Source organism: Anguilla rostrata, chromosome 5, assembly GCF_018555375.3.
Source record: "Anguilla rostrata isolate EN2019 chromosome 5, ASM1855537v3, whole genome shotgun sequence".
NCBI lineage: Eukaryota > Metazoa > Chordata > Actinopteri > Anguilliformes > Anguillidae > Anguilla > Anguilla rostrata.
In genome coordinates, this window is record NC_057937.1 from 42,847,616 (window position 1) to 42,872,295 (window position 24,680).

The window sequence follows — 24,680 nt, forward strand, 5'->3', positions numbered from 1 at the left end:
CAGCTTTAATAGCCCAGTAGGGAGCTCTGGGTGTTTTACAATATTGCCTGGCTCTGCAGCACAGCTTTCATCAGTGAGAGCAGCGACAGAACCTCGTGTTTTTGTAGTTTTGCCCTGGTGTGCTTTCCCGACGGGGGTTAGGCTATTCAATGGCAAAGAGACAGGTGAGGTAGTGCACTGCATTGGACCTCGGCTGGTATTAGGAGGTCTAGTGTTAAGCATATGGATCACATCACAAATCTTTTCACAGAAGTTGCAATTCTATTTAAATGAATAAAAGCAGCGTCATTTGTGCCTTGCCTCTCTGATTTTGGTTGCCAACCAACAAGGAGATTACCATTAATATTCTGAAAAGGCAATTCTAATCAATTCTCCTTGTCTTTTCATTACATGCATTGATGACTCCTAAGCAGGATATTATATGAAACACAGACAGACTGCTTTTTACCTGTAGCCCTGCTCTTGAATTAGTGTAAGGCAGTGCGTGACTGCTTTACTACATGGCAGTGTGTCATGCCAGACTCCCAAATGGAATGGAAACGAGCCGGGCTCAGGATTCTATTATTTCGGCTGGGCTCCTGGTCAGACTGCAGCACATGCAGTAATGAGCCTACATGTGCCAGAGCAGAGAGCTGCAGCGTTTTCATACACATTTACCTGAATCACACCAACACATCTGCAGCGGACTTGTTTAATTGTATTGTAAAACTGTTATTACTTCTATGAAATATTATATTCTGTTTCATCCTATTTACAGAGAGTAGTATGACTAAAATGTTTTACATTTGTACAACTGTACATTTCTAGCACTGCTTGAGCATTAATTAAAGCTGTGCACTCCTCATGGATTCTGAACGAGATCAAATCAGGTGACCATTATGAGGGGTTTTTTAAAGGTCTGCATACTCTGTGTGATATCATAAAACACTGCACTGCTTTGCTTGGCATGAATGACCCAACAGCTGAAGCCAGAGGGCACCTAACACACGTTTCATCATTAGAAATGCATTTTGAAGTGAAAATAACGAGGTAAATGTTTTACTTGGTGAGCTGGAAGTTTGAAGGTTGAATAAATATTTACTGAAATAACTTCACAAATATAAATTCACCTTAAAAGCAAGCTGGGAAGTTGTAAGAAGTAGTAAGACCCAGGGTCTGTAATTAACAGTTCTACGGAGCTCCCATACGCTTGAAGGAGACAACGCAGTTCCAGAAATAAGAATTACAAGGAGGAGAGTGCGTATGACTTGTACTGATCAAAGACTGTGTAATAAACAAATCATTTTCATTTTAAGGTAAAATTTATTAAGTGTGAACATTCTTGCTTTGACCAAGGAGGGAAAACAAATAATTTGGAGCCTGTCAGTGCCAAATGCGGGAGAACTTATGAAAATGACTGGAAATGCACAGATGTGTACTTACTGTAGCTTCTTCCATTAAGAACAGGCAAATAAACATCCAACAACAAATGAATGATAATGGGCCCCAAACTAAGAGCAGATGCTGCTTGGAGATTTATTGTGTTTGCCATTATTGCTATTAAGCCAGTCACTGCTCTAAGAGCTTTGCGTATAATTATATACTATTAACCAATATGGTGCTTGACAGGCAGTCATCTGTAGGCAGTCCACTGTGTTCCAACCAATGCACCTACCTATCTGTGTGTTTAAATTAAATGAATGCAACTTGAACGCACGTTTCAAATAATCGTTATATTACATTTGGTTTATCAGATCTCACCAATACACAGAGATTAATCCAGTTTCCAGCTCACAAAAAATTGTTCAGTTAGTCCTCTGCTAGCCTACATAGTAAAAGTGGCATCACATTTTTCACATGAAGCAGCGAATACTCATCCTGTATCTGCTGTCTTCTCACAAAAATAATTGCATATTTTCATGTGTATATATATATATATATGCTTATCTTAATTCTAACTTAAATATTTCTACATTTATGCTGGATTTATAATGGCCTGATTAACCCAGCTAAGCTAACACAGTTTTTGTTTTGACTGCAGATGACAGCTTGAAGCCAGTCTGGCGACCACGGAGCCTTTCGCTGCGGTCTGGGCAGCGCACCCACATGATCACATGACTCTGGACATGGACGCGGTCCTGTCGGACTTTGTTCGGTCCACAGGAGCCGAACCTGGTCTGGCACGAGACCTGCTGGAAGGTAAGGTCCACCATGCTGACCATACACCGAGGTACTCTGTTTTCTCTCTATACAGAGTGAATCTGCGATGTACCTTTGAAAGTATTTTTCAAGTTAGATGCGTTTTCGGTGGTGAGAGGCTTTTATATTGTCTGTGTCGTCCATTAGAGAGTGTTCGTGAGAGGTGAAATTTCACAGACAGATGCTCCAGGGTGCTCCAAGCAGACTCTAATCTTCAAGCATTATCTCATTATAAGTAGACTCCAGAGCACAATTCTGCTTGAAAAGCAGGTAAATTTAAAATGTAGCCTGCTCTGAAGCAGCTCAGAAAGTTTCTCAGTTAGCTGCTTTTCTTGGGGTTCCTCATCTTCAACTATGAGTAAAATAAAATCGACACAAAATAAAAAAAGTAATGGATACAAGAATAGATTTTACATTTATTTCACTTCTGTTTTGTCATTAAACTTATCCAACTCATCCATCAAACTCATCCATGTGTTCCTAAAATCCTTTACAAACCTTAATGCAGATTTACAAAGTAACATAAGCATAACTAATTTTTATATAATGACAATTTGCGGAAGCTGAAAAGAACAACATTGCTGTGTTTTCTAAAAGGTGGCGGTTAGTCGAGCTGCTCTTCACATTCAAATTCACAGATTATCAGCATTGCCAGATTTCTGACAGTGGTAGCTCTCAAAAAATCCCTCAAAATACCTCATTTCAATTGACCCCCATAAAATTTTTCAAGACTTCTGTGATTTTTTTGTCACAAATCCTTGTGTTAGGGGGATAACCTCATTCTGGCAACCCTGCAGAGGTTCCTTCTGTAACGAAGGCATGCGGCATGCTATCTACGCTAGGCTAGGCATGGCCAGTGATTTAGAGGGCTGCGTGTACTGTTTCACAGACATCTTTCATGGATACACTCCCAGCAAGAGCTCAATTTCCATTCAGCGAAACTCATTCAGAAAAATGCCAGTTTGCATGCAGTGCCTTGCCCTTATCTTGGAAACACAGTGCAATGTGTGAAAGGAGACAGTGACAATCACTGCATCATAATTTTAATAGACTGATGTATTATTATATTTGTACAGTATGACACTGCACACAGTACAGTATGTTTTTTTTTTTTTTTTTTTAAATACCAATTTCTGAGTAAGAATAAAAGGGATCTTGGCAATTTTGTGCAGTACCATGTCTGCTGTTTGAAGTTTTCTGGTTCAGTCATAGGCTGGGTGAGTGGCATGTTTGTCATATAGCCGGGTAACATAATCTTAATGTAAAATCCATTTGAAATTCTGAACATTTTAACTGCTCAGTTATGTAACAGATAGCATTTCAGCAGGGTTTTTATGCAATGAACAGTAGCACACAGCATACCGTCAAGGGTATGAACAAGCCATTTTTCAGCATCTGGAGTGAAGCAGGACATTGAATCAGTGCTATCCATGCGTGTTCATACTCTTGAAGGAGGCAGGTGCAAAACAGAATGAAGTAGACATTAGATCCATGTCATGCCTGTGTTTTCCTCCTGTAGCTGATGTAGCTAACTCACTCTCTGAGAATACGTGAGGGAACAGAAGAAAATGGACCGCAAATGGTCTTTCAGGAGAGTAAACGTGGTGTTGAGAAGAGCTTAGCTGCAGGGTGGAATCAGATCTTCCTCCTGCATGTGCATTTGAAGTAGCCTGACTGATGCTATAACTGCACAGCTCAGCTGGTGAACTGCAGTGTGAAAAGAATAGACTGGCAGAATGCTGTTCAGATGAGTTGTTTACATATAAATATAAATATACATATAAGGTGTTATTGTACACAATAGCACCTGCACACTGTGCTATGGGCTCAAGTGAATCTTTTTACAACAGAAAAATTTGTTGATTTACAGTTGTGCCTGACTAACATTTCAGGATATTTCATGCTTTTCTCTTAGGGGCATAAAACAGTTTTGGGTATTACCGTGCATCCATATCCAGTGAGAACACATTGATGCCCAGTGTATGGAAATGTGTTTTCTTTCTTCTTTTGTTTTTTAATTATGTGCGAGTGTCTCAGAGTGTGAGCAGAATTCCCCACCCCCCTACTCCCCCATGTCCAGTGCGGGGGAGCAGGAGGCCTGGCAACTTAGGGTTGCTTCAGAAGAAAGCCGTGGGCGGAGACGAAGTAATTGGTCATTTGGGGGTCCAGAAAATGTGCCAGAATACCTCAGCATTAGCAGCGTTGATCCTTAGTGTGAATTCACGTCTATTCCAGTCTCTCTTAACTGAGTGGAGTCCTTATCGCAGCCACAGCCCTGGGGATTTTACTCTGAGCCCCCTACACAGGCCCAAGGCGTTTCTACTTCCTGTGCTCAGGGGAAGATAGTTCTGCTGCTTTCATCCTGGAATGGCTGACCTGGGTAGCGTGTGTGTTGCCTCTGTGACTGCACTGAGGCCCTCACAGATAGAAAGGTGCTACATCAGAAAATGTGTGCAATGCTGCCTTCTGGGGGAAAGGCAGAGGTACTGACATAATGCCATAGGATGTGCTTAGACGTAGATTTGTGTAATCATTTACATTTTTTCCTATCAATTTTTTTTCATTGGAATTTGGAATCACCAAGTGCCTCTCGAGTCACTGATGTGACATCTGTAACTATCCAGAGCACTCAACTGTGAGCCATTATACACTACAGACAACTCAGTACTACTGGAGAGGAACAGTGTGACTCAGATCAGAGGATCAGCATATCTCCTACCTACAACCACCAGTAGCCTGTGGAAGCCATTGGGAAGAACCAAAGCAGCAGCAGTAACCTTAAAAAACTCAACTTAAACCGATTGGCCAGTTTTGGACTGCTGCTGTGGACTCCTCACCAAAGCCAGCTAATGGCTTAGCTGAGACTTGGGACTCATTATAGGGTCCAAGCAAGAATTCTGCAGCCATATTTCTTTCACAGAAATTTTTTTGGTTTGGGCTAACTAGCTGGTAAACTGACTCCAGACTGGTTGTCCAACTGGGAAAAGAAGTGTCTGGAGTCCTCTGTCACATATTGAGTTCCACAGCTGTCTGATGGAGAACAGAGGTAGTTGTGTTAGACTGATAAAGTGAGTGAGTGAAATTTTTTGCTGGAAATGGAAATAAATCCAAAGAGGAATGGATATCTGATACTATTGATCTGCCAAGTATTCACACCCCATGGTGGCCATGGCAACTATTTGGGTGCCACCATTAGGACTGAGGCCTGGTGGGACTGGTTGAGATTAAAACACTTAGCGTCACTCTTCTTACCTGATTAATTTTTTAGTTTATGTCATAAATTAAACAAAAAAATAATTTCACTTAGATTAAATCATTTAATGAGTTTTGAGCCTGGCTAGCAGAGCGTGAGACCCTTAGGGAGTAAGCAGTGTGCTTAGATGCCTGAGATCAAGTCTCTGTAAAGATGCTCAAATGATGCTGTGATAAAAATGAAATAATGATGTAATCAGATATCCCCTAAGACCTAGCAATTCATTTTTGTCCCCTACAGGGTCTCTGGTCTTAATCTCAAAAACCATATATTCTACTGTGTTGAAACCTACATTATGAGGGACATTCAGTGAAAAGAAAATATTTTCACTGGAACACGTTTGTGTCATCCAAGACACTTGTCTTACTGCTTTAACCTTTTTCTGCTTGGTCTTCGGAGGATGTGGAGTTTTTTAATTTGAAAGGGAATTGTGTAGTGACCGGGAAATTGTATATTGACGTTGTCATATTTCATTTGTGCTTGTAATCAAAGATCCACAGGGACTAAAAACTGAACTTCAAATATTATTTTGGTGTAGCTCCTAAAGTACTTGACAGCTTGGACAGCATGAAATGGAAAATAGCATGCATCAATGTTTTGAGTTGTCTTTGGGTTGTGGCCTTGGATTTTGCGGAGTAAATGATAAAGAAATGATTGTGAAATAATTTGTTCTGACTTGATTTGAGTGGGGGTGATTTGTGTTGTAATGTTTTATGTTGAGAATATGTTAATTCTGTGGAAATAGTGATGTCATTGTCAAAACAGCGTTTCGCAATAGTTAAATGGAGGAAGGTGGTTTTCTCAATAGCCAATAAAAGAATCTGGTTTTATCAATAGCCACTGGGAGAAGCTGGTTTTCTCAATAGCCAATGGGAGATGCTGGACAGATGTAAAGCATGTACAAGAGAAGACGCCAAAATGAACTGGTAATGATGACAATTACTATAACAACTAAAATAAAAGTACATGTTTGTCAAGCTAAAATGGAGTCAATCACATCATAGCCATAACTGAAACGTGTCTCTAACTACTAGCATTGTGCTTTCTTTCAAAGGTGATATTCTAAAGTGTATCTACCAAAATAGTTTTTAAAACAATGATGTAGTCAGCGAAGAGATAAAATAATTGATTAATAGCTGTACAGATTGAAGCAAAAAAAAGAAGACCTTCCCATGTGCGGCTGCTCGGAAACACTTGCTCATTATTATTTATGGATGGTTATCATAAGTGCTGGCACTGACAAAGACCCCTTAAGACTAAATAAGCCAGCTGCTTTAATGCTTTATTAACTGAAGTAGATGCACACTCTCAAGGATGATAGCACTAGTACACTAAGTTGGCAGAGGCAGTCGAATATGACTAAACTGTTCCTCTGATGAAGTGCTTCCTGCTGCCCTCCTCCAACAACAACCATAAGGAAATAAAAAGATTTAAAACAGAAAAATATGTCCATTTTCTCTGACAGTGTGTATTCACTGTCATACTCCGCAATAGGAAGTGTTGTATATTTTGTTCACTGGTGGGGCTATGCCTATTCACCCTTACAGGCACGACACTAGCAGCCTGACACCACACATGCAACAATCAGCCTTATGTGAAGAACTTGTACAAAATGAGAGGCGGACGCACTGCGACATGCATCGCAAAATGTCGCTGTCCCAGCAACAAGCCCACAGTTTTTCGTTTGAATCGGTGAATCACTCCTCACGATTGCTTGAGATAAACTCAAATTCTGAGCCGTGCATCTGGGAGCAGGGACTGTTGGACGACTGGGAGGGAGATTTGCGGGAGTGTGAGGGTGTTTTGAGGACAGCTGTGAATTGCAATTGGAGGAGACTTTAGCTTAAGGGCCCGCGCGCGTCTAGGGAGGGAGGCTGAGGGTTGTTTAAGGACAGAGGTGCGTGATTCAGCCCACTGTGGGGCTGTGCGCTGAGGAACAGGGGAGAGCCTGGGGCCGTGTGCATCCCTGTGCATCTCTGTATCTGTCAGGGAGGTGACAGACAGCGGCTGGGTCAGTCCTGGGACCTAGCCGCCATGTCCCCTTTGGCTGCTGGCTCCGTTTGCCTTCCGTAGAGATTACTGCCATGTTCCACTGTTCCCCTTACTCCACGCCTACTGTCTCTTCGTCCTTCACCTCTTTTCCTCTTGCCACTTTATTCCTTCCTTTCCCTGCTTCTTCCTTCTCCTGTTCTTCCACATCATAACCATCTTCCACCTGTAGCTCCTCCATGGAATATGGGTTAGGAAATTGGTTGGGAAATTGGCGGCAGTAACTGCAAGTGCGCAAATGTCTTGAGCCAAACTCTACTTTGAACATTCTCCTCTGCTATCTGCAGGTAGGTCATTATAGGGATGTAACAGTACACTGAGCTAACGCTAAGTATCACGATACAGAGGTCACGTACTGGGGGAGAGTGGGGGTTGTCTCATACAGACTAACATTTCTATAGTGTGCTGTTTATTTTCAATGAAATAAGACTTTTTATTAACAAGAAGTGTCAAAGAAGTAGTTTTATGTTTTGTATTTACAGTCTTTTAGTAAAAATAGACTATAAATCCAAAAAGTCTTTAAAAAGACTATGCAATATCTGCTTTAAAAAATAGCTCTAAATTATTGGAAAACTATGCAAAACACTATGCATCTATCCTTTAGCCAACATATCGGTCATCAGATAACACTACTTTCCCTTTCAAGTGGCAGTCTTCCCTTTTAAGAACCAGTCACAGTAAAGTGTGTTCTACACAAATTGGCGTTCAGGGCTAAAACAACCTAATGAAATTAAATAGACTCTCAGTGGTCACGTTAATGCAAGATTAATTGCATTTTTTATGCAAAAGGAAAAAAATGCAAGGATAAAATACATTGTGTTCTATAAAAGAGATATTGCAACAGACTACAACAGGTGACAACCCAGGCGTGAACCACAACAAAATAGTTACTGCTGTTTCTGTGAGACAATTGTCTTTCAGTGTCTGATATTTGCATAGTTTATTGTCGACTAATATTTACACAGCCGTTGGGACCGAGATTCAGAGTGCTTAATTTGAATGAAAAGTAAAAAACGAGATGCCATGCTCTAGCTAGCTTGCTCATTTTGAATAAATTGAAACAGAAATCACTCCTATTGTTTTTGAAAATATTATTAGCCTCGGTTTTTGAAAAACGTTACTAGCCTGTGTGGCAAAAAATCATTTTGATCAGAACACCAAAACACTGGATCTTTTTTCATCTCGCATTTCATCCTGTTATGATTATGTTTTTACCTCCTCATAAGTGACCGGAATTCCAAAATATTCCAAAATGCCATCTTGTCAAATGAACAAGTGAGCTCTCGTGATTATAGTAGTCATGTGACACTTAGGAGTTTCCTCTTTTCAGTGCCATGTTTTTTGGGATTCTTCTGCAGTTTTGGGCTTCCCTCTGCCCAGGGAAATTGTCTGTCTGCATTTTACAAACTAAATTAGATTAAAATAAAACAATGTGCTAATATATGCAGTTTTCCTGTTTATATTTTCTGCACTAACCGTCAGCTATTTTCAGTACTATTTTTCGGTATACAGTATGTTTTTGCACCCATAGTTCATGATGTCATTCATTAGATACATATTTTCATATGAATGCTATGTAAATGCAGCTTTGGTTCAGGTTTATTTCTCTTCCTCTTTTTGAACCGTATCCAGGATGTACTGTAAATATGCCCTGTACTGTGGTTTTGTTGAGAGGGCAGTGTGCTTTCCTTCTGTGAAAAGCCTTTTGAATTCCCCAGCAATAATCGTTCCATGGCAGTCAAGGGCCATTGTGGTGCTGTGATGCAGGGCTGTGGGCTGGGGGACACGACATGTGATTGAGTGAAGGCCGGTGTGTCCGGTAAAGTGTTCACTGACAAGTGCACCCGCATCATGTGCGCAGGTAAGAACTGGGACCTGAGCGCGGCACTCAGCGACTTCGAACAGCTGCGGCAGGTGCACACCGTCAACCTGCCGCGGGTCTTCAATGAGGGCCGCTACTACAAGCAGCCGGAGCGGGACACGCCCCAACACCTCAGCAAAATCGGGCGGTCGTGCCAGCCAAAGCAGGAGGACAATGCTCAAGGTGTGTGGCAGTCAGGGTGAGGGGCATATAGGGAACCATACACTCACACATTAGGTAAGTATACAAACGCATAGTCAACAACATAGATAAGGTTTTCCATAATGATGTCACTCATGGAAACCCTGAAAGGGAACCTCCACTGGAAAAATGTGCACTATAAGTGTAGAGAATGGTAAATTAGTAAAATAATTTTGTTCTCATTTGGTTCCTGTTTTAAAATTGCATTTTTTAAAAGTGATTTGGGTTTTGGCTTTTGTTTATAAACACAATTCAGTAATGCAATAATATGATTGCCTTCTCTCTGGCTCCAGGGTCATAGTTGCTGTTTTCAGTGTCCAGGGGATGTGATTTTAACTGTTGCTGATTTGATTTGAATTCAAGAGATTCCATGAAATTGAAATGAAAATCACACCCCTGAATACCAAGAAGAGGCAATGCTCTGTCAAATATCAAACAAAAGCCAAGTGACAGATTATTTTTTTTAATTCTCTGCATTTACAGTATAGTTTGTGTTACCCAGTGGAGGTTCCCTTTAACCAGCATGCCACCTAATTGCTCTATCTGATTGAGTGATGGGTTTATTCTGATTTGTTTGTTAAGCAGAGCTTGCTGATTTACACTTTAACCGGTGCCTCATTCTCCTCACCCCCCCACCCCAGAGAAGCGCCTGTCTCGGGGCATCTCCCACGCCAGCTCAGCCATCGTGTCCCTGGCGCGCTCGCACGTGGCCAGCGAGTGCAACAGCGAGCAGCTGCCCCTGGAGATGCCCATCTACACCTTCCAGCTGCCCGACCTCAGCGTGTACAGCGAGGACTTCCGCAGCTTCATCGAGAAGGACCTCATCGAGCAGTCCACCATGACGGCTCTGGAGCAAGCCGGTCAGTGCAAGGCCTTCTGTGTTTGTATGTGTTGCCTGTGTTTATGTTTGTGTGTGGAAATGTAGTGTATGGTAATTTGCATATTCCTGCTTCCGTGTGTGTGCATGTGGGGTCGACGTCTTAAGGGCCTGGGTCAGGTTTTAAGTGGGGGTTACACCCCAGAGCAGGCATGGTGGGGCTCTATCATTTGAGCCTGGGTCAGGTGTGGGAGGAAGGGTTTGGGCCTCTGGGGGCTCCAGAACAGCCTGCTATTCCCTAAAATCTCTGCAGCAGCGCGAGTGACACACCCATCTGAACTTCAGCCACAGCTGGATGCCCTGGCTGCCTGCTCTCAGCAAAAAGGCTGTCCTCCTCTTCCACCACCAAGGACATCGCTAAATGATGAAAGGCTTCGCCCGCGCCGCCGCAAACGAGCTTCCGCATCAGCCTTAATAAAATATAGTGCTTCATTTTCCGCCCAGTAGACCACTCGCCGAAGGGCTTTTTATTGTAATAAGGCAGGGCATAAAGCCATCTCTGTGAAGCAGGTACATCCTAACCTAATTTCGCAGTCTTAGTTTTTCTCCCTGGATGCAGAATGGCAACATATTAGCATATCAGATTTGGTGAAATAAGTCTTAGCAAAGTGCTCCTGTTTAATAAAGGAACAGTCGTAGAGCATTTCAGAGAATGCATTCGAGAGAGGCAGAGTAGAAGTACAATGGATATAACGTGAAATGGAATGGAAGAAGGTGAGTTACAGTGTCTCACAAAGAACAGAGAATGAATTAGAGAGACACTTGTCAGCAATTTTTCATAATATTCCATAAATATTCGATGAATGTCCAATATACCAGCGACAAAAGGTGCTTAACACTTAATCTACAGATGACACACTCAAGAAAATGTGTAACAGTTACATGAATGGGTTTGAAGGCCCTCTTTGTTTAAATTTATGGCAGACATTCTAGCCTGCTAGAGACCTGAGCGCTACTCGGTTCCTTTCACCATGTCATTCTGAATGTGTCTGTTTGTTGGTTTGTGCCCTTTCTGCAGGGCGTCTGAACTGGTGGTCCACCATGTGTACCAGCTGCAAACGTCTGCTCCCATTGGCCACCACAGGGGATGGGAACTGCCTACTGCACGCGGCCTCTTTAGGTTAGCCAGGTGTTCCATTCCATTGAGGTTATTCTGTCTCAACATGTTTCTAGAAAGCTCTTCAAAGTGCAACTAGGCCTGTTCTCTAAATAATAATTAGTGTTGTTTTCTCTCTTTAAAAAAAATCTTTCATTTTTCATACAGTCTCATATAGCATTACAGTGTATCCAACTGGAGTATTTATTATTGTTGTAGGCTAAGCCAGCATGGCTATGATACAAAAGTGGACCTCTGGAACAATGGACTTCACAGATAAATTCAAGTTAATGCACATCAGATAGCACAAACACTCACTGCAGAATTATGAAAAACTCAGTAAACAACTGTGTGCCTTTTAGAATTTTAGACATAACGTCAATCATTTCTCACATCCTACACAGTAAGGTTATAGCCATAAATGTAGGCTGTCCATTACACAGGTCTGAAGTCAGGGATGCAATGTGCAGGCAAAACATAAAATACCATCAAAAGACTGTAGCAGAGCTCAATGCCAGGGTCAGAGGGTGGGTGTTTGGTGTCAGAGCATGAAGGGGCTCTCCTAGGGATCACTTCACCTCAGGACTGTTGGGAAATTGAGTCCCAACTGTGACACATGCACAGAATGGAGAGAATGAACTCTAGGACTCCCCCTGTCTGAAACTTGCAGTACTGCTGGCAGAGCTGTCCTGTGGGAGCAGCTGATAGGAGCTACTGTCAGGTTAAGGTTGGCTTTTATAGACTGTACTTTCCAAGGTTAACGTCTGTATGCTAAAGATTACACAGCAAGCAGTAATTTTTCATAATTCTCCGTATGTCATGGTAACTGTCAGTGTGCACAATTTATTTCAGACTATACTGCAGATAATAAAATGGCGGTACTACATTGTATCAAGACATTCCAATAGCCTTAACAGTGAGTGTACGTGTTTTCATGTGTGCGTGTGTGCAGGGATGTGGGGTTTCCATGACAGGGACTTGGTGCTGAGGAAGTCTCTGTACGCGATGATGAAGAGTGGGGCGGAGAGAGAGGCTCTGAAGAGGAGGTGGAGATGGCAGCAGACACAGCAGAACAAGGAGGTCAGTGAGCCCCAACTAATCCCCACCTACCCAACTCACCACCATCTCTCTCTGTGCTTGTGTTCCATGCACTGCTTAACGAAGCCATTTTGGCAGATAGCGCATGTTCATATGTAATGTCATTCAAATGCAGTTTCCTTTACAGTGAATGATTTTTAGTGTCCACAGCACAGACCGTCTCCTGTGAGCATGCTTTAAAAGCCACATATTTAGGTAATAATGCAGGTGTTGTTCAGTCATTATATGCTTAAATAGTGACATTGCCAAGTGTTATGGCAGCATGTCTATGAAAATGAAATGAAAGCCTAGGATCACTTGACTCAGGACACAGGACGGATTGTTGGTAATGGAGTCGGAACAGAAATCGGAGACTCCAGGTAACAGCTACCGTGCCAAAATTTCAGACTGAACAGCAAACCATTGGTGGCAGACATGACAATGTGATTAGGTTTTAGAGATCAAAAACTGCTGCCGTTATATGAGATTTCTTTGCTTTTGTCTCTTTCTTCCCTGACAATAGGGATGTTATTCCCTTTTTTGTGTATTCATTGTGTGCTGGTCACTTGTTTGTTTGTATGTAATGACTCAGGATTCAGGTATACTCAGAAATGATCAGTTGTGTACTGTGTCTTGTGTGTAAGTGTGTGTGTATGTGTACCTGTGTATGTGTGTATGTAATGATCCTTTCTGTCTGCCCAGTCGGGACTAGTGTACACAGAAGAGGAATGGGAGAAAGAGTGGAACGAGCTTCTGAAACTTGCCTCCAGTGAGCCACGTACAAACTTCAGCAAAAACGGAAACACCAGTGGGGGGTATGTGAAAGCACACAAGCACACACACACACACACATGCAAACACATGCACACACACACATGCAGACACAGTAGATTTGTCAATAAGAAATCAATCATTAAAGGACAAATGATGTGGAGTATAGACTAAAACACAGAGTATTGGTGGAAATGGAATGTTGTAATTGTGGCTAATGGAGTCAGGTTTCTGTGGGTACTAGTGTCTGAAAATGGTAGCATAGAGAAACACATAATTGTGGGAAATTAAATCAGGTGGTAATTGTTCACTTTCCAATTGTACATTCTGGGAACTTTGGAACATGAATTCGTAATTGTTGGTAATGCATGCAACTATAGGAAATGAAGTATTGATTGTTGGTAATGCAGTCTGATAATGTGGGAAATGGAGTCATGTGCCTTGCTAGATATTGTTCTTTTCCTGTTTTGTGATTGTAGTCTGGCCATATGTCTTGCTTCTCTCATGAATCCTGAATGTTAAAAGCACTCCGAAGAGCCGGAGTGGAAATAGATTAAGCGCTGCTCCAGCGTGATGTGAAATAGCAGGATGTTCTCTGTTTGAGTAATGAGCTGGAACCACCACATCACAACACTGGAGCTGAACTCATTTCAGAACTGTCACTGGAAATCGTCAGTAACTAATCCCTGAAGAAATACTGAAAGGTTTCTCTTCATTGTCCTTTCCTTCTTTATCTATGTGTTTTTTTTGCTTCTTGTTTGTGGGTATGTTCCCTTTGGTCATGGTTGTTTCTGCTCTTTTTTTGTATTGTAAAACAAAAAAAAATTGGATCAGGAAAAAAAATGATTGACAAATTTCTTTCCACCTCCAACAGCACGCATGTGCTATATTCCACATTAGGACAATGACCTGCAAATATCATCAGTGTTTAAAAGGATATTAGGCTAAAAAATGAATGTGAGCATCATGGGCTTTATGTGTGCATCTAACTAAACCCACCATAAAACATTTTGAACACCCCTGGTGTACACTACTATATTTGGGAGTTGTGGTTATTGTAACTCAATGAATATGAGGAAATGAACTAAAAAGTGAAATACAATACAATACAATGCAATGCAATGCAATGCAATGCAATGCAATGCAATTCAATGCAATGCAATGCAATGCAATGCAATGCAATACAATACAATACAATACAATACAATACAATATACTTTATTGTCCCCATGGGTAAATTTGTCTTGGGCTCAAATGCTGCACACACATAGCTACCTTCATAGTAGTAATATGTAAAGGAAAGTCAGTAGTTGATCACTCACAGCTCAGAGCTGGACAGGATATCTTTGGGGTGAAGCTAGGCAAAGTGTAACGGTATTGGCTGTGTGCCGCAGGGTGGATGGCTCAGAGGATCCCGTGTATGAGAGCCTGGAGGAGTTCCACGTGTTCGTCCTGGCCCACGTCCTGCGCAGGCCCATCGTGGTGGTGGCCGACACCGTGCTCCGAGACTCTGGGGGAGAAGGTGCGAATCAGTATGCCTTTCACTCAAAACACTTCAGCACACACAGGCACGATTTATATTTGCAAAGGAAATGGTTGAGGATTTAGCCTGGAGAAGAGGAAACACCCAAGGAATATTCCTGCTCTTTGTATGGGTACCAAGGAACCTGAACACCTCTGATTAAATTAGATGGGTAGGCACTGCCTGCTGGGCTGCTGGCAATGGCCTGGCTCACAGTACATGGGGGTTCCTGCTCAGTGACATGGTTGAAGCGTGACAACATCTAGCATGTATGACCAAACATTCAGAAATACATTGGTTCATTTTTTATTATTGGTTTGTGTAATTCATGTCTTTAGCAGTAATCAGTTACTGATTCCAGGTCAACTTGCATTGCCCACAATTTGCATGTGATTAATTATTACCTGCGTTATCCATGTGGATATGTGCTGTATTCAGTTTAAACACCTTCCTCCAAGGGCAGGATGACAGTGAACAATGGTAAGCAATCTGGAAATCAAACTTACAATCGTTTATAAGGCTTCACTGAAGTATTCATAATGACTGATAAGCATTTATAGGCACTTGGCTTTGTATATAAAATGCTTCAGAGCCTGCAATGTCTTGTAGTCTGACAGTTTATGTCAGTTGTAATAAGCAGTTATGAATGCTTATTGATATAGATGACATTTGATATATTTGATTTGCTGTTGTTTCATTATGGCCCTAACAAAATGACTTTGCAACATTTAAATCTTACAGAATCCAGTCATTATTTCTGCACAAGTATCCAGTTTGCTGAAAATTTACATAGAATGTCCGGCTCAAGGTTATTCTTACATAGAGTCCATTGTGTTGTGTTGGAGTCTGTGGTATGCATGGTTATTTTGCATTTTATGAGGAGGGGTTGCAGCTTGCAATCAGTGTAATTGTATTTAGAAGCACAGCTTTTTTCTGTTCATGATCCCTTGGAAACGGGACATTTACCAAATTGGAGTGCAAAGGTGAAATATGGCTTACTTAAATCATGTGGACACCCTGACTGCTGTTTGTTCATCCCTGTGAATTAATGAGTCTTCTTCGTTAAAGGAGGAAAACAGAATATTTGTTATATGCAGCTAAATTAAATGATATGCTAATTGATATGATCTCAATCTTCTTGGTGACTGGAATTAGTTGAAACAGTATCTTTGATTATGCTTTGCACAGCACGTTATGAACTGTGGCGTCAAAATTTGTGTTTATTACTCTTTTTTTATAGCGTTTGCTCCCATCCCATTTGGAGGCCTATACCTGCCACTGGAGGTTCCCCCAAACCGCTGCCACTGTTCCCCACTGGTTCTGGCCTATGATCAGGCACACTTCTCCGCTCTGGTGTCCATGGAGCAGAAGGACCAACATCGAGAACAAGGTACACACTGACTGCTTACCACTAATAAAAGTATTCGCTGACCAATCACTGCTGACCAAACTATGGGCTGACCAATTAGCAGTTACCAAGGTAAGCACTGATTACACACAGCAAAGAGCAAGACGCAAACTGATCAATAATGGAACAATTGTCAGCAGACTGAACTAAGAATGAATATGACCAACCACTGTGCAGAGCATGCTACAGACTGACCAGTCACATTACAGAACGAGGTGCAGGCTGACCAGTTACAACGTAATGTAAGGAATAAAATGAAAGGTCATCCATTCAGCACCATGTGAGCTGCTGTCTCACCATTCAAGGCATAGCGTCAGATACAGTCTGAGTAGCACAGACCACTGTAGAATTAGGTAAGTTACTGAAAATGGCAAGGTCAAGTTCTACTTTAAAAACATCCTTAGTCTGTTGTAAAATGGAAGAGTGAATTACATATTTAAAGCCAGAAGAGGGCAATATCTCCACTATAGTTGCTCTCGAATGCAGTAAGCTTTTATGCTGTGTTCATACAGCTCAGAGAACCACATTGTTTATGCTGCACTCAAGGATCTATTATAGTTCATATTTTTATGTGATATCATAGTGGGTTGCAAGTACAGAGGTGAAAAGGGAAAGTTTTGCATTGCAGTTCAATAAAGTATTATGTTCAATCATGAAACATAAAGGCATGAATTATTGCATATGAGGGAATTTTATTAATTTGTCTTAAATGTTAAAACAAATTTAATGTTTGTTTTCATAAATGAAAAACTATTTTTAAAAATATACGGTGGAATATAAGACTAGATGCATCATTCCTAAATGAGCAAACATGTATGTGCATCTAGGCACTGATGAAGGTTTGTGACCAAAGCATTTGTTTGCCTTGAATTTGGACACTTCATGTTTGGCAATAAAACAATTGCCTTTTTGCTACAGTACTACCTGTTTTGGTGATTTGGGTGTGCACTTGGGGGGTTCCAAATGCAAGAATGGAGGAGGGGTCTAAAAAAGCATACAAATGTGTAAGAGATGTCCTGCAATATTTTACCCTAGAACAGTGTGACCCACTTCCTTGTGCAATGTGGGTAGTGGGAGTGGGGGGTTGGAGTCAGGCTGTTTCCTGTTTTAGCATCAGAAATGAGTTATTGGGCCTCACTGCAGAAAGAGCTTACATACCTGCCCACCCATCTTCCTGCCCCGCTGTGCTAGAAGATCTTCAGCTGCTGCCCGATAGATTTCACCGTTAATCAGAGCAGAGCTAGCACAGCATAACCCTGCAGACCACATGGGGGCAGCACTGTGCCTGTTTCTACATGCCTGTGCATCTGACTTCCCATTCTCTGACTGTCTGCTGTCTGTCATGGCAGCTCCCACAGTCTGATCCAACGTCTGCAATGCCAGTGTGTGTAATTGTTTCAAGAGTGGCAGATACTTTTACGGTGATTATCATCTTGAACCTGTTTTAGGTTTTTACATAATTAACTTCATTAAGCCTAACTCATTAAGCTCCCTGATTTTAGTCAAGATCAGCCATCAGAAGATGATTGCCTTTTTATGTCATTGTGTGTGATGCTGTAGTACTGCATACGGTAGATTACGATATCTTTGTGTACTGAACACTATGCTACAAAGGATCATTCTAGTCATTGGCGGTTGGATTTAACTTAAAGCCAGGGTTTTTCCTGGCTCAAAATAGGGCTTAGGTCTTTGGGTGACAGTGACTGTTGTCGGTCCAGCTTTACTGCCACCATCAACTTGATGAATTGTCTCCCTACTTTTAGCTATATTTAGAATGTGAAGTTCTGTGAAGTCTTCAAGAGGCTACCACAAGGCATTTAGATGTCAGCTATAAAAAATGTAACATGTGGCAAAGATTTTAATAATTATTTAATTATTTATAATGTTAATTATTTAAATATTTATTGAAAGGTTGCACAATGACCCAGTTGCACAAGGTTTGTAAGTGCCAGGATTGGGGGACATATAGCCAATACTGAAGGATTAACACACTATAATGGGTCATTCTACAGGAATAGTGGTGTTTGGCTTTAAATGCATTTCATTTTTGTCACTCAAAACTTAAGGGGTATAAAATGAACCTTTTAACTTAATGAATCCACACAAATGCTACCTTAATGCAATTAAATTAGTTTTATACATTCACTCGAAGAATGTGCACTTCACCATGTCAAAATCAGATGAGGCTTTATAGAATTTATCAACAGAAGGGTTTATGTGTTTTTGTTTTTTGCAGAGCTCAGAAATTATAATTTAATGCCCATTCTCAATAAAAAACCAACTTTCAACAATGCTGTACTAGATTAATGCAATCTGCGAGACAATTCCTTACTTGGACAAATTGAGTGCAGCTTTCTCAAGCTAAATATGTCTGTTTTTTCTCTGGCTTAAAAGCATTACAAACAAATATTAATATTTTTAAGCAGGGAATTTCAAGTTAATGTGGTTCAATATGGCCCGATTATCAATTAACTCCATTACTTAAAAAAAACCTGTCAATTTGAGGAAGACTTCTGATAACATTTTGTAGAGGAAATGCACATTGTAAACACATTGGTTATATGTTTATAATATCCACCAGAGGGCACCCCTGTGTAAACTAACTATAAACACAAAGGGAGTATCCATTAATGTAATGGGCTTTGATATTTCCATGTGAGAACTAATGTTGTAGGATTACGTCACACATGCTGGCCGAGTTTATTTGCAAGGATTATATGAATGAATGAATTACAATTTGTGAATAATGCAATCGATCCATCAATACCCAATTTTTTGGAATATATTGTGACATATTTTCATATTCATTTCATTTTGCCTGACCTTTAATCAAACACGGTATATAAATTATTCCCGCGTGTACATGTATTAACTCAAGTGGTAGTGCCTTTATCAGCTGAGTCTCTTGGGAGCTGCATGTGCATGACCAGGCTTAAAAAATCAAGGGATTTCTGTTTATCATTATGGTTATTACTATTATTTATTTACTTAGCCAATGTCATGTTCAGAGCAACTGCCACAATTCACACCAGAGTGGGCATTTTCCCAAGTTACTATGAAAAAAGAATTTAAAAAAATAGAAAACTCCTAAAAGAATCAATGTGGGGGAAATTTTTAAATGATTCCCTGAATAAAAAATTGTGGGATACACAGAAGGGTAGTATGTTTACAGGATTCTCTAAGCACAAACAGATGTAGAATTGTAAGGTTTACATTTCGAAGAATGATGCTTATGAAGGTTAGCTAACTTGCGAAGTCCTTGAGGTTTTAGAATCACTACTAATCACGTGCTGTTGCCGGTGTCGTCTCATAAGTGCTGGCGGAGGGTTTGATAAATGAGAGAAAACCCCGCGGTGATGTGCGGCCGTAGGCGCACCTGTTTCTTTTTTCACGTCTTTATTCTCCTCCAATCCCACAGCCTGGCGCTGTTGTTCCCACTCTTTCGAAAAAAGACTGTCCAAGAAACGCTGGCACGCCGCCCGCGTGCTCTGGGAGGGCCGTGATGTCATCTATGCAAATGCGGCCCTAGAGAGGTTGTCTGAGGACAGGGCCCTGCGGCTGCCAGCGGGAGTAGTAAACACAGAGTGCCAAGTCTTCTGGCATCTGAATGGGCAGCCAGAGCCTGGCACGGGCCCTAGAACTAAAACGGAACAGCGTGTGGTGCAGGTTCGGGAGGGGAGGGTAGGCGAGGGGAGGGGTGGGGAGGGGGTGCGGACAGCTGCGGCATGGGAGCCCGCCTCTGGCCTCAGACCGAGGTCACGCTGCCCCCTGTCTGAACCGCGCATCAATGACGCCCTTGCTAGGCGATAGAGGGCTCATTTAACACCCTGCGATGGGAACTCGGGATCAGATTCTGCTTTGTCCTCCTATCAACCCCCCTCCAGAAAGCTCTCTTCTGAATCCCTTTTTTTTCACACTCCCGTCACATGACACGCTCAAAGCACCTGGCTCGGTTTGCCGCCATCCAGCGTTCTAAAAACCTGCGTTTATTGAGCAAGGGGTCACATTTCACTGTGTTTTCCATTTAAATACATACCGCGCTCAACGCGTAGCCGCGCTTAGGAAACTCTAGATACGGATCTTTGTGCTTTATTTTGGCGGCACTCCCCATGCTAAGCCGATGCAGACACATGAGTCAGGCCTCTAATTGCCCCAGCATTAGCTTCAGGCCTTTCAGATGAGGGTGGATTTTTTTTTTTTTTTGGGTTGCTACGCCTGCAGCTGGCACTGTCACGTTATAATCACAGTATTTACACAGCAGACAGGTGTACGCCGCGTTCCTCTTGCGGTGCAGCGAGGCTAACCTCAAGCCCATGGCCCAGTCACTTCTCATGAGCTCTGACACGTTCACAAGCTGGCATCTGCAATAAATTACATTTTACAGAAAAGATTTGTTTCGAACCGAAACTCTCGTAAATGTGAAAATGACTCTGTTATCCTCGCATGCACCGGGGCTATACAGCTGTGTGGCGTTGAACCGCCAGTTCATTCGGAGGAAGCTGCCAGTCTGAACATATATTTGCATCTCGACTGGGTGTTTGCCTAGCGGCAGCTTTGGGGCAGATGTGGGGTTCAGCCAGTGTCAGCCCCGCAGTTGAAAGGAGGAGACATCTAACTGGAGTGTAGGGAGAGGCAGGTGGAGGAAGCCAGAGAAATCGTACACGGCAAGGAACAGGGTTTTCAGGTAATGTGTGACCACGCCCCTCGATGAACCCTGGGTAATTTAACACCCAGGATATCAAACTGCTGACAGCACCGCTGGGAGTTCCTGATGAAACTCTCTTTCCCTTCCCTCTCTTTCCTTACACTGCGTGAGCGGGTGAATTATTAGGTTCATCTAAGTTCACAGAAAGGATTTGTCTCACCTTCCATGTTAGCCGCATTTAATTACTGTTTGCTGCTCAGATCTACGCAGAGGATTTCTGAGATTAGTATTAATTGTTTGTGGTTCCCTTTTCATTGTTTTGTAGGCTTTAAGTTGGGATACACGCTTTAGATGTCTAAAGGCTTTCCTCTGACAAGAATCAACAGACGTAGAGAGACAAAATTATGTGTGAGACAGTCAGTTTTAAATGATGGGTTCATAAACCTGGAGCTGATACCTCCATACTTCAACTGCCAACAGAGTGTGTACATTTCAGTTAACCTTAAATGTTAGATGTAAATTAGAGAGTTTTGGTAGGATATGAAGTCTCCTGTTAATTGAACAGTGTGTATTTGTGTGTCTGTGTGTTTGTGTGTGTATGCATGTACTGTGTGTGTGTTTGTGTGTGTGTGTGTGTGTGTGTGTGTGTGTGTGTATTGAGTGCAATTTATTCTGACATGTTCACCAACACAACATACGTATTATACATACGCATACCTCTGTCCATGGACACACACACCCATACATACGTACTCACATATCACGTGGGATCATAGGTGAAATCTTCATTCACATATGCATATAGACAGTATATGTAAACACACACACACACACACACACACAGTAACCCTGCAGCTTATTTCAAGTAGGCTAACTCTGAGAAAAAAACATTCAGATCTTCTGTACACTGTGAAACTAGAGCCCTGAGCTGTGAGTACAGCACTGTGTGTACCATGTCTGTGTCTGTGGGGCTGGAAAGTCCTCAGCCAGAACAGGAAAGGTCTCTCTCTCGCTCTCTCGCTCTCTCTGTCTTCTCTCTCTCTCTCTCTCTCTCTCTCTCTCTCTCTCTCTCTCTCTCTCTCTGTCTCTCTGCTGCAGTAAAGTGCAGTCAGGTGAAAGGGGGAGGAGAATTCTGTGCTTAGTGCTACATTTTGAGAAAGCAGCCTAAGAATAAATATCAAATCCAAGCTAATGCACAAGCAGAAACAAACTGTAATGGGGAAATGTCTTTAATCTGAGATGGTGCAATGAAAAACAAAAAACACATTCCTCCGGCTCCATCCCCCATGCAACCTGTTTGAGTGCAGTACTGACTGGCGAATACGAGTGTGCATGCGTACCCGTGTGTGCATGCATGTTTGTGAATGTATGTGGTTGTGATTGTGTGCATACGTGTACAGTATGTCTGGGAGTTCATGTGTTTTTGTGTGCATAGTTGCACATTTGTCTCGCATGCTTCATGTGGGTATTATGGGATGGAGTGTAGCACAGTGGGTAAGGAACTGGGCTCATAACCGAAAGGTCGCAGGTTCAATTCCCGGGTAAGGACACTGCCGTTGTACCCTTGAGCAAGGTACTTAACCGGAATTGCTTCAGTATATATCCAGCTGTATAAATGGATACAATGTAAAATGCTATGTAAAAAGTTGTGTAAGTCGCTCTGGATAAGAGCGTCTGCTAAATGCCTGTAATGTAATATGTACAGTACATGCACTTTTGTGTTCCGTGTGTGTGTGAGATTGGGTGTGTGAATGTGGGTTTTATTGTATATGTAGGCGTATGTGTGGTTGGGCGCGGATGTGCGAGTCTGTTTACATACAGTAATACGTGTACGCGTATGTGCGTAACTTCTCCCAGTGATGAACATCCCCCAGGTTGACCCCTGTCCCTGTGCTTTGTTGCAGCCATCATCCCGCTGACTGACTCAGAGCACAGGCTGCTTTCCCTCCACTTTGCCGTGGACCCAGGCAGGGACTGGGACTGGGGGCAGGACGACAACGACAACGGCAAACTCGCCAAGTAAGCCCTGCCCACACTGACCCATCCTGCGGGAGAGAGTGAGAGATGGAGAGATGGAGAGGTGGAGTAGCGCCTGAATGTGTGAGAAGGGTTATGAAGTAGGCCAATGCTCTTCAAATGCTCCTCATAGATCCCCGGTGGAACTATGAGAACAAAACCAGGAAAAAGCTTAGTTGGTCATGCTCAGCACATACTCAGAATTCCTGTCTGTTCTGCCCGTCTGCTGGAAGAATAAGCTTCCCAGGGCAAGTAGGATAGTAGAGATGCTGACTGTGTTTCCAACACAGGCTGTAGGCATGATTCTTTTTCACCGGTACAATCTGTACACTTTTTAATATTGCATATGTTGTCAGTACAGTTGGTCTTAGCAATTGCACTACAATACTTGTTGATGATACAATGTCGCTTTTGTGCTGGCACTTTAATGACCTTTGTATTTTACTCACATTCTTAATCCTCAACCATTTTATAAATATGATGTTCAATGCTCATGTCAATTATGACCTATTATGTGGTCTTTATACAAAGCGTACTAAAGAGTCTTTTGTGCACAAAGCACTGAGAAACAAAGTCCTGAAAATGAGAGCGTAAGATGGAGACAAATGGCTTTGTGGAGGATCATTGTTTTATGTTGCGCTCCTGGCAATACCAAGCTCTATAATTTCAGCTGTTTGGAGTCAGAATTACGGCCCTCTCGATTCCAAGGAGGTTTAGTCTTATCCTCAGATTTCTTTTTGTTTGAATACAGTGTACAAACATATAACTCATGTCATAATGCTTTTGTGTGTCAGATTTTGTCATTTTTTCATGTTTAAATTAAGGGCCTTTATTAGAATGTTTTTTTGTTCCTTTTAGTTTGATCCTGTCCTTGGAAGCGAAATTAAACCTTCTGCACAGCTACATGAATGTAACATGGATACGAATCCCATCTGAAACAAGGGTACAGTAACTGTGTTCCTCTCTACTTTAAAGTACTTCAGAAAATATGACACAATATTGCAATCTTGAGTAATTATACAGTTATATGCTAAATTACTGGGACAGTGACACAATTTCTTTTTGTTTTGGATCTGTACTCCAGTACATTGGATTTGAAATAAAATTAATGAATGAGGATAAAGTGCAAACTGTTAGCTTTAATTGAGGGTAATTACATCCATATCAGGAATTACAGCCCTTTTTATACATAGTCCCACCATTTTACATTTAACTTTATGTTATAATTATATTGTGTAAAACATAATGGATGTATGTATTTGAAAACATTATATTAAATATGCGCAACATCAAGATCTGAACCTGGGACAGCAGCCCATAGTATAAAAATCATGAAGAGCAAAATTACAGGGTGCCCACTCTGTGTGCAAAAATAAAGTCTTGAAGTGGCGGATATTGTGTGATACAGTAGATTCGGGAGTGACGCACAGCTGATGTTCTGAGAGTAAATATAAGCTTTTTGATTTCACAGTTTTTTGCTTACCCAATTTAGCTTTTGTGTATTTAAATATAGGTTTTGAAGAAACTGCAGTCACTTACATTTATTGTAAAAAAAAAATTATTTTATTATATTGTAAATTTCTCCTTCTGTACAGTTGCCCAAGTTACAGCAATTTTGATGTTGTTGATCAATAACTCCAGCCCTGTCTGGATAGGATCAATCGGTAGCCTCACTGACTAACTAACAGAACCGGCTCTGAACCATATTGACGAATCCCTTCTGGTG

At 41.7% G+C, this 24,680-nt stretch overlaps 1 protein-coding gene across 8 annotated transcripts in view; it reads left to right on the forward strand.

Annotated features, from left to right (window-relative positions):
- Nucleotides 1-24,680, forward strand: part of LOC135255318 (OTU domain-containing protein 7A-like) — a 65,182-nt gene that overhangs the window by 36,296 nt on the left and 4,206 nt on the right. For all 8 annotated transcript variants that reach the window (XM_064336337.1, XM_064336334.1, XM_064336335.1 and 5 more), the window contains 10 exons: nucleotides 2,021-2,178; nucleotides 9,342-9,524; nucleotides 10,184-10,402; nucleotides 11,438-11,539; nucleotides 12,468-12,595; nucleotides 13,295-13,407; nucleotides 14,758-14,885; nucleotides 16,126-16,275; nucleotides 22,843-22,957; nucleotides 23,813-23,897. In XM_064336337.1, coding sequence (XP_064192407.1) covers nucleotides 2,094-2,178; nucleotides 9,342-9,524; nucleotides 10,184-10,402; nucleotides 11,438-11,539; nucleotides 12,468-12,595; nucleotides 13,295-13,407; nucleotides 14,758-14,885; nucleotides 16,126-16,275; nucleotides 22,843-22,957; nucleotides 23,813-23,897 — 1,308 coding nt within the window. In that variant the 5' untranslated portion in view covers nucleotides 2,021-2,093. The remainder of the gene's footprint in view (nucleotides 1-2,020; nucleotides 2,179-9,341; nucleotides 9,525-10,183; nucleotides 10,403-11,437; nucleotides 11,540-12,467; nucleotides 12,596-13,294; nucleotides 13,408-14,757; nucleotides 14,886-16,125; nucleotides 16,276-22,842; nucleotides 22,958-23,812; nucleotides 23,898-24,680) is intronic.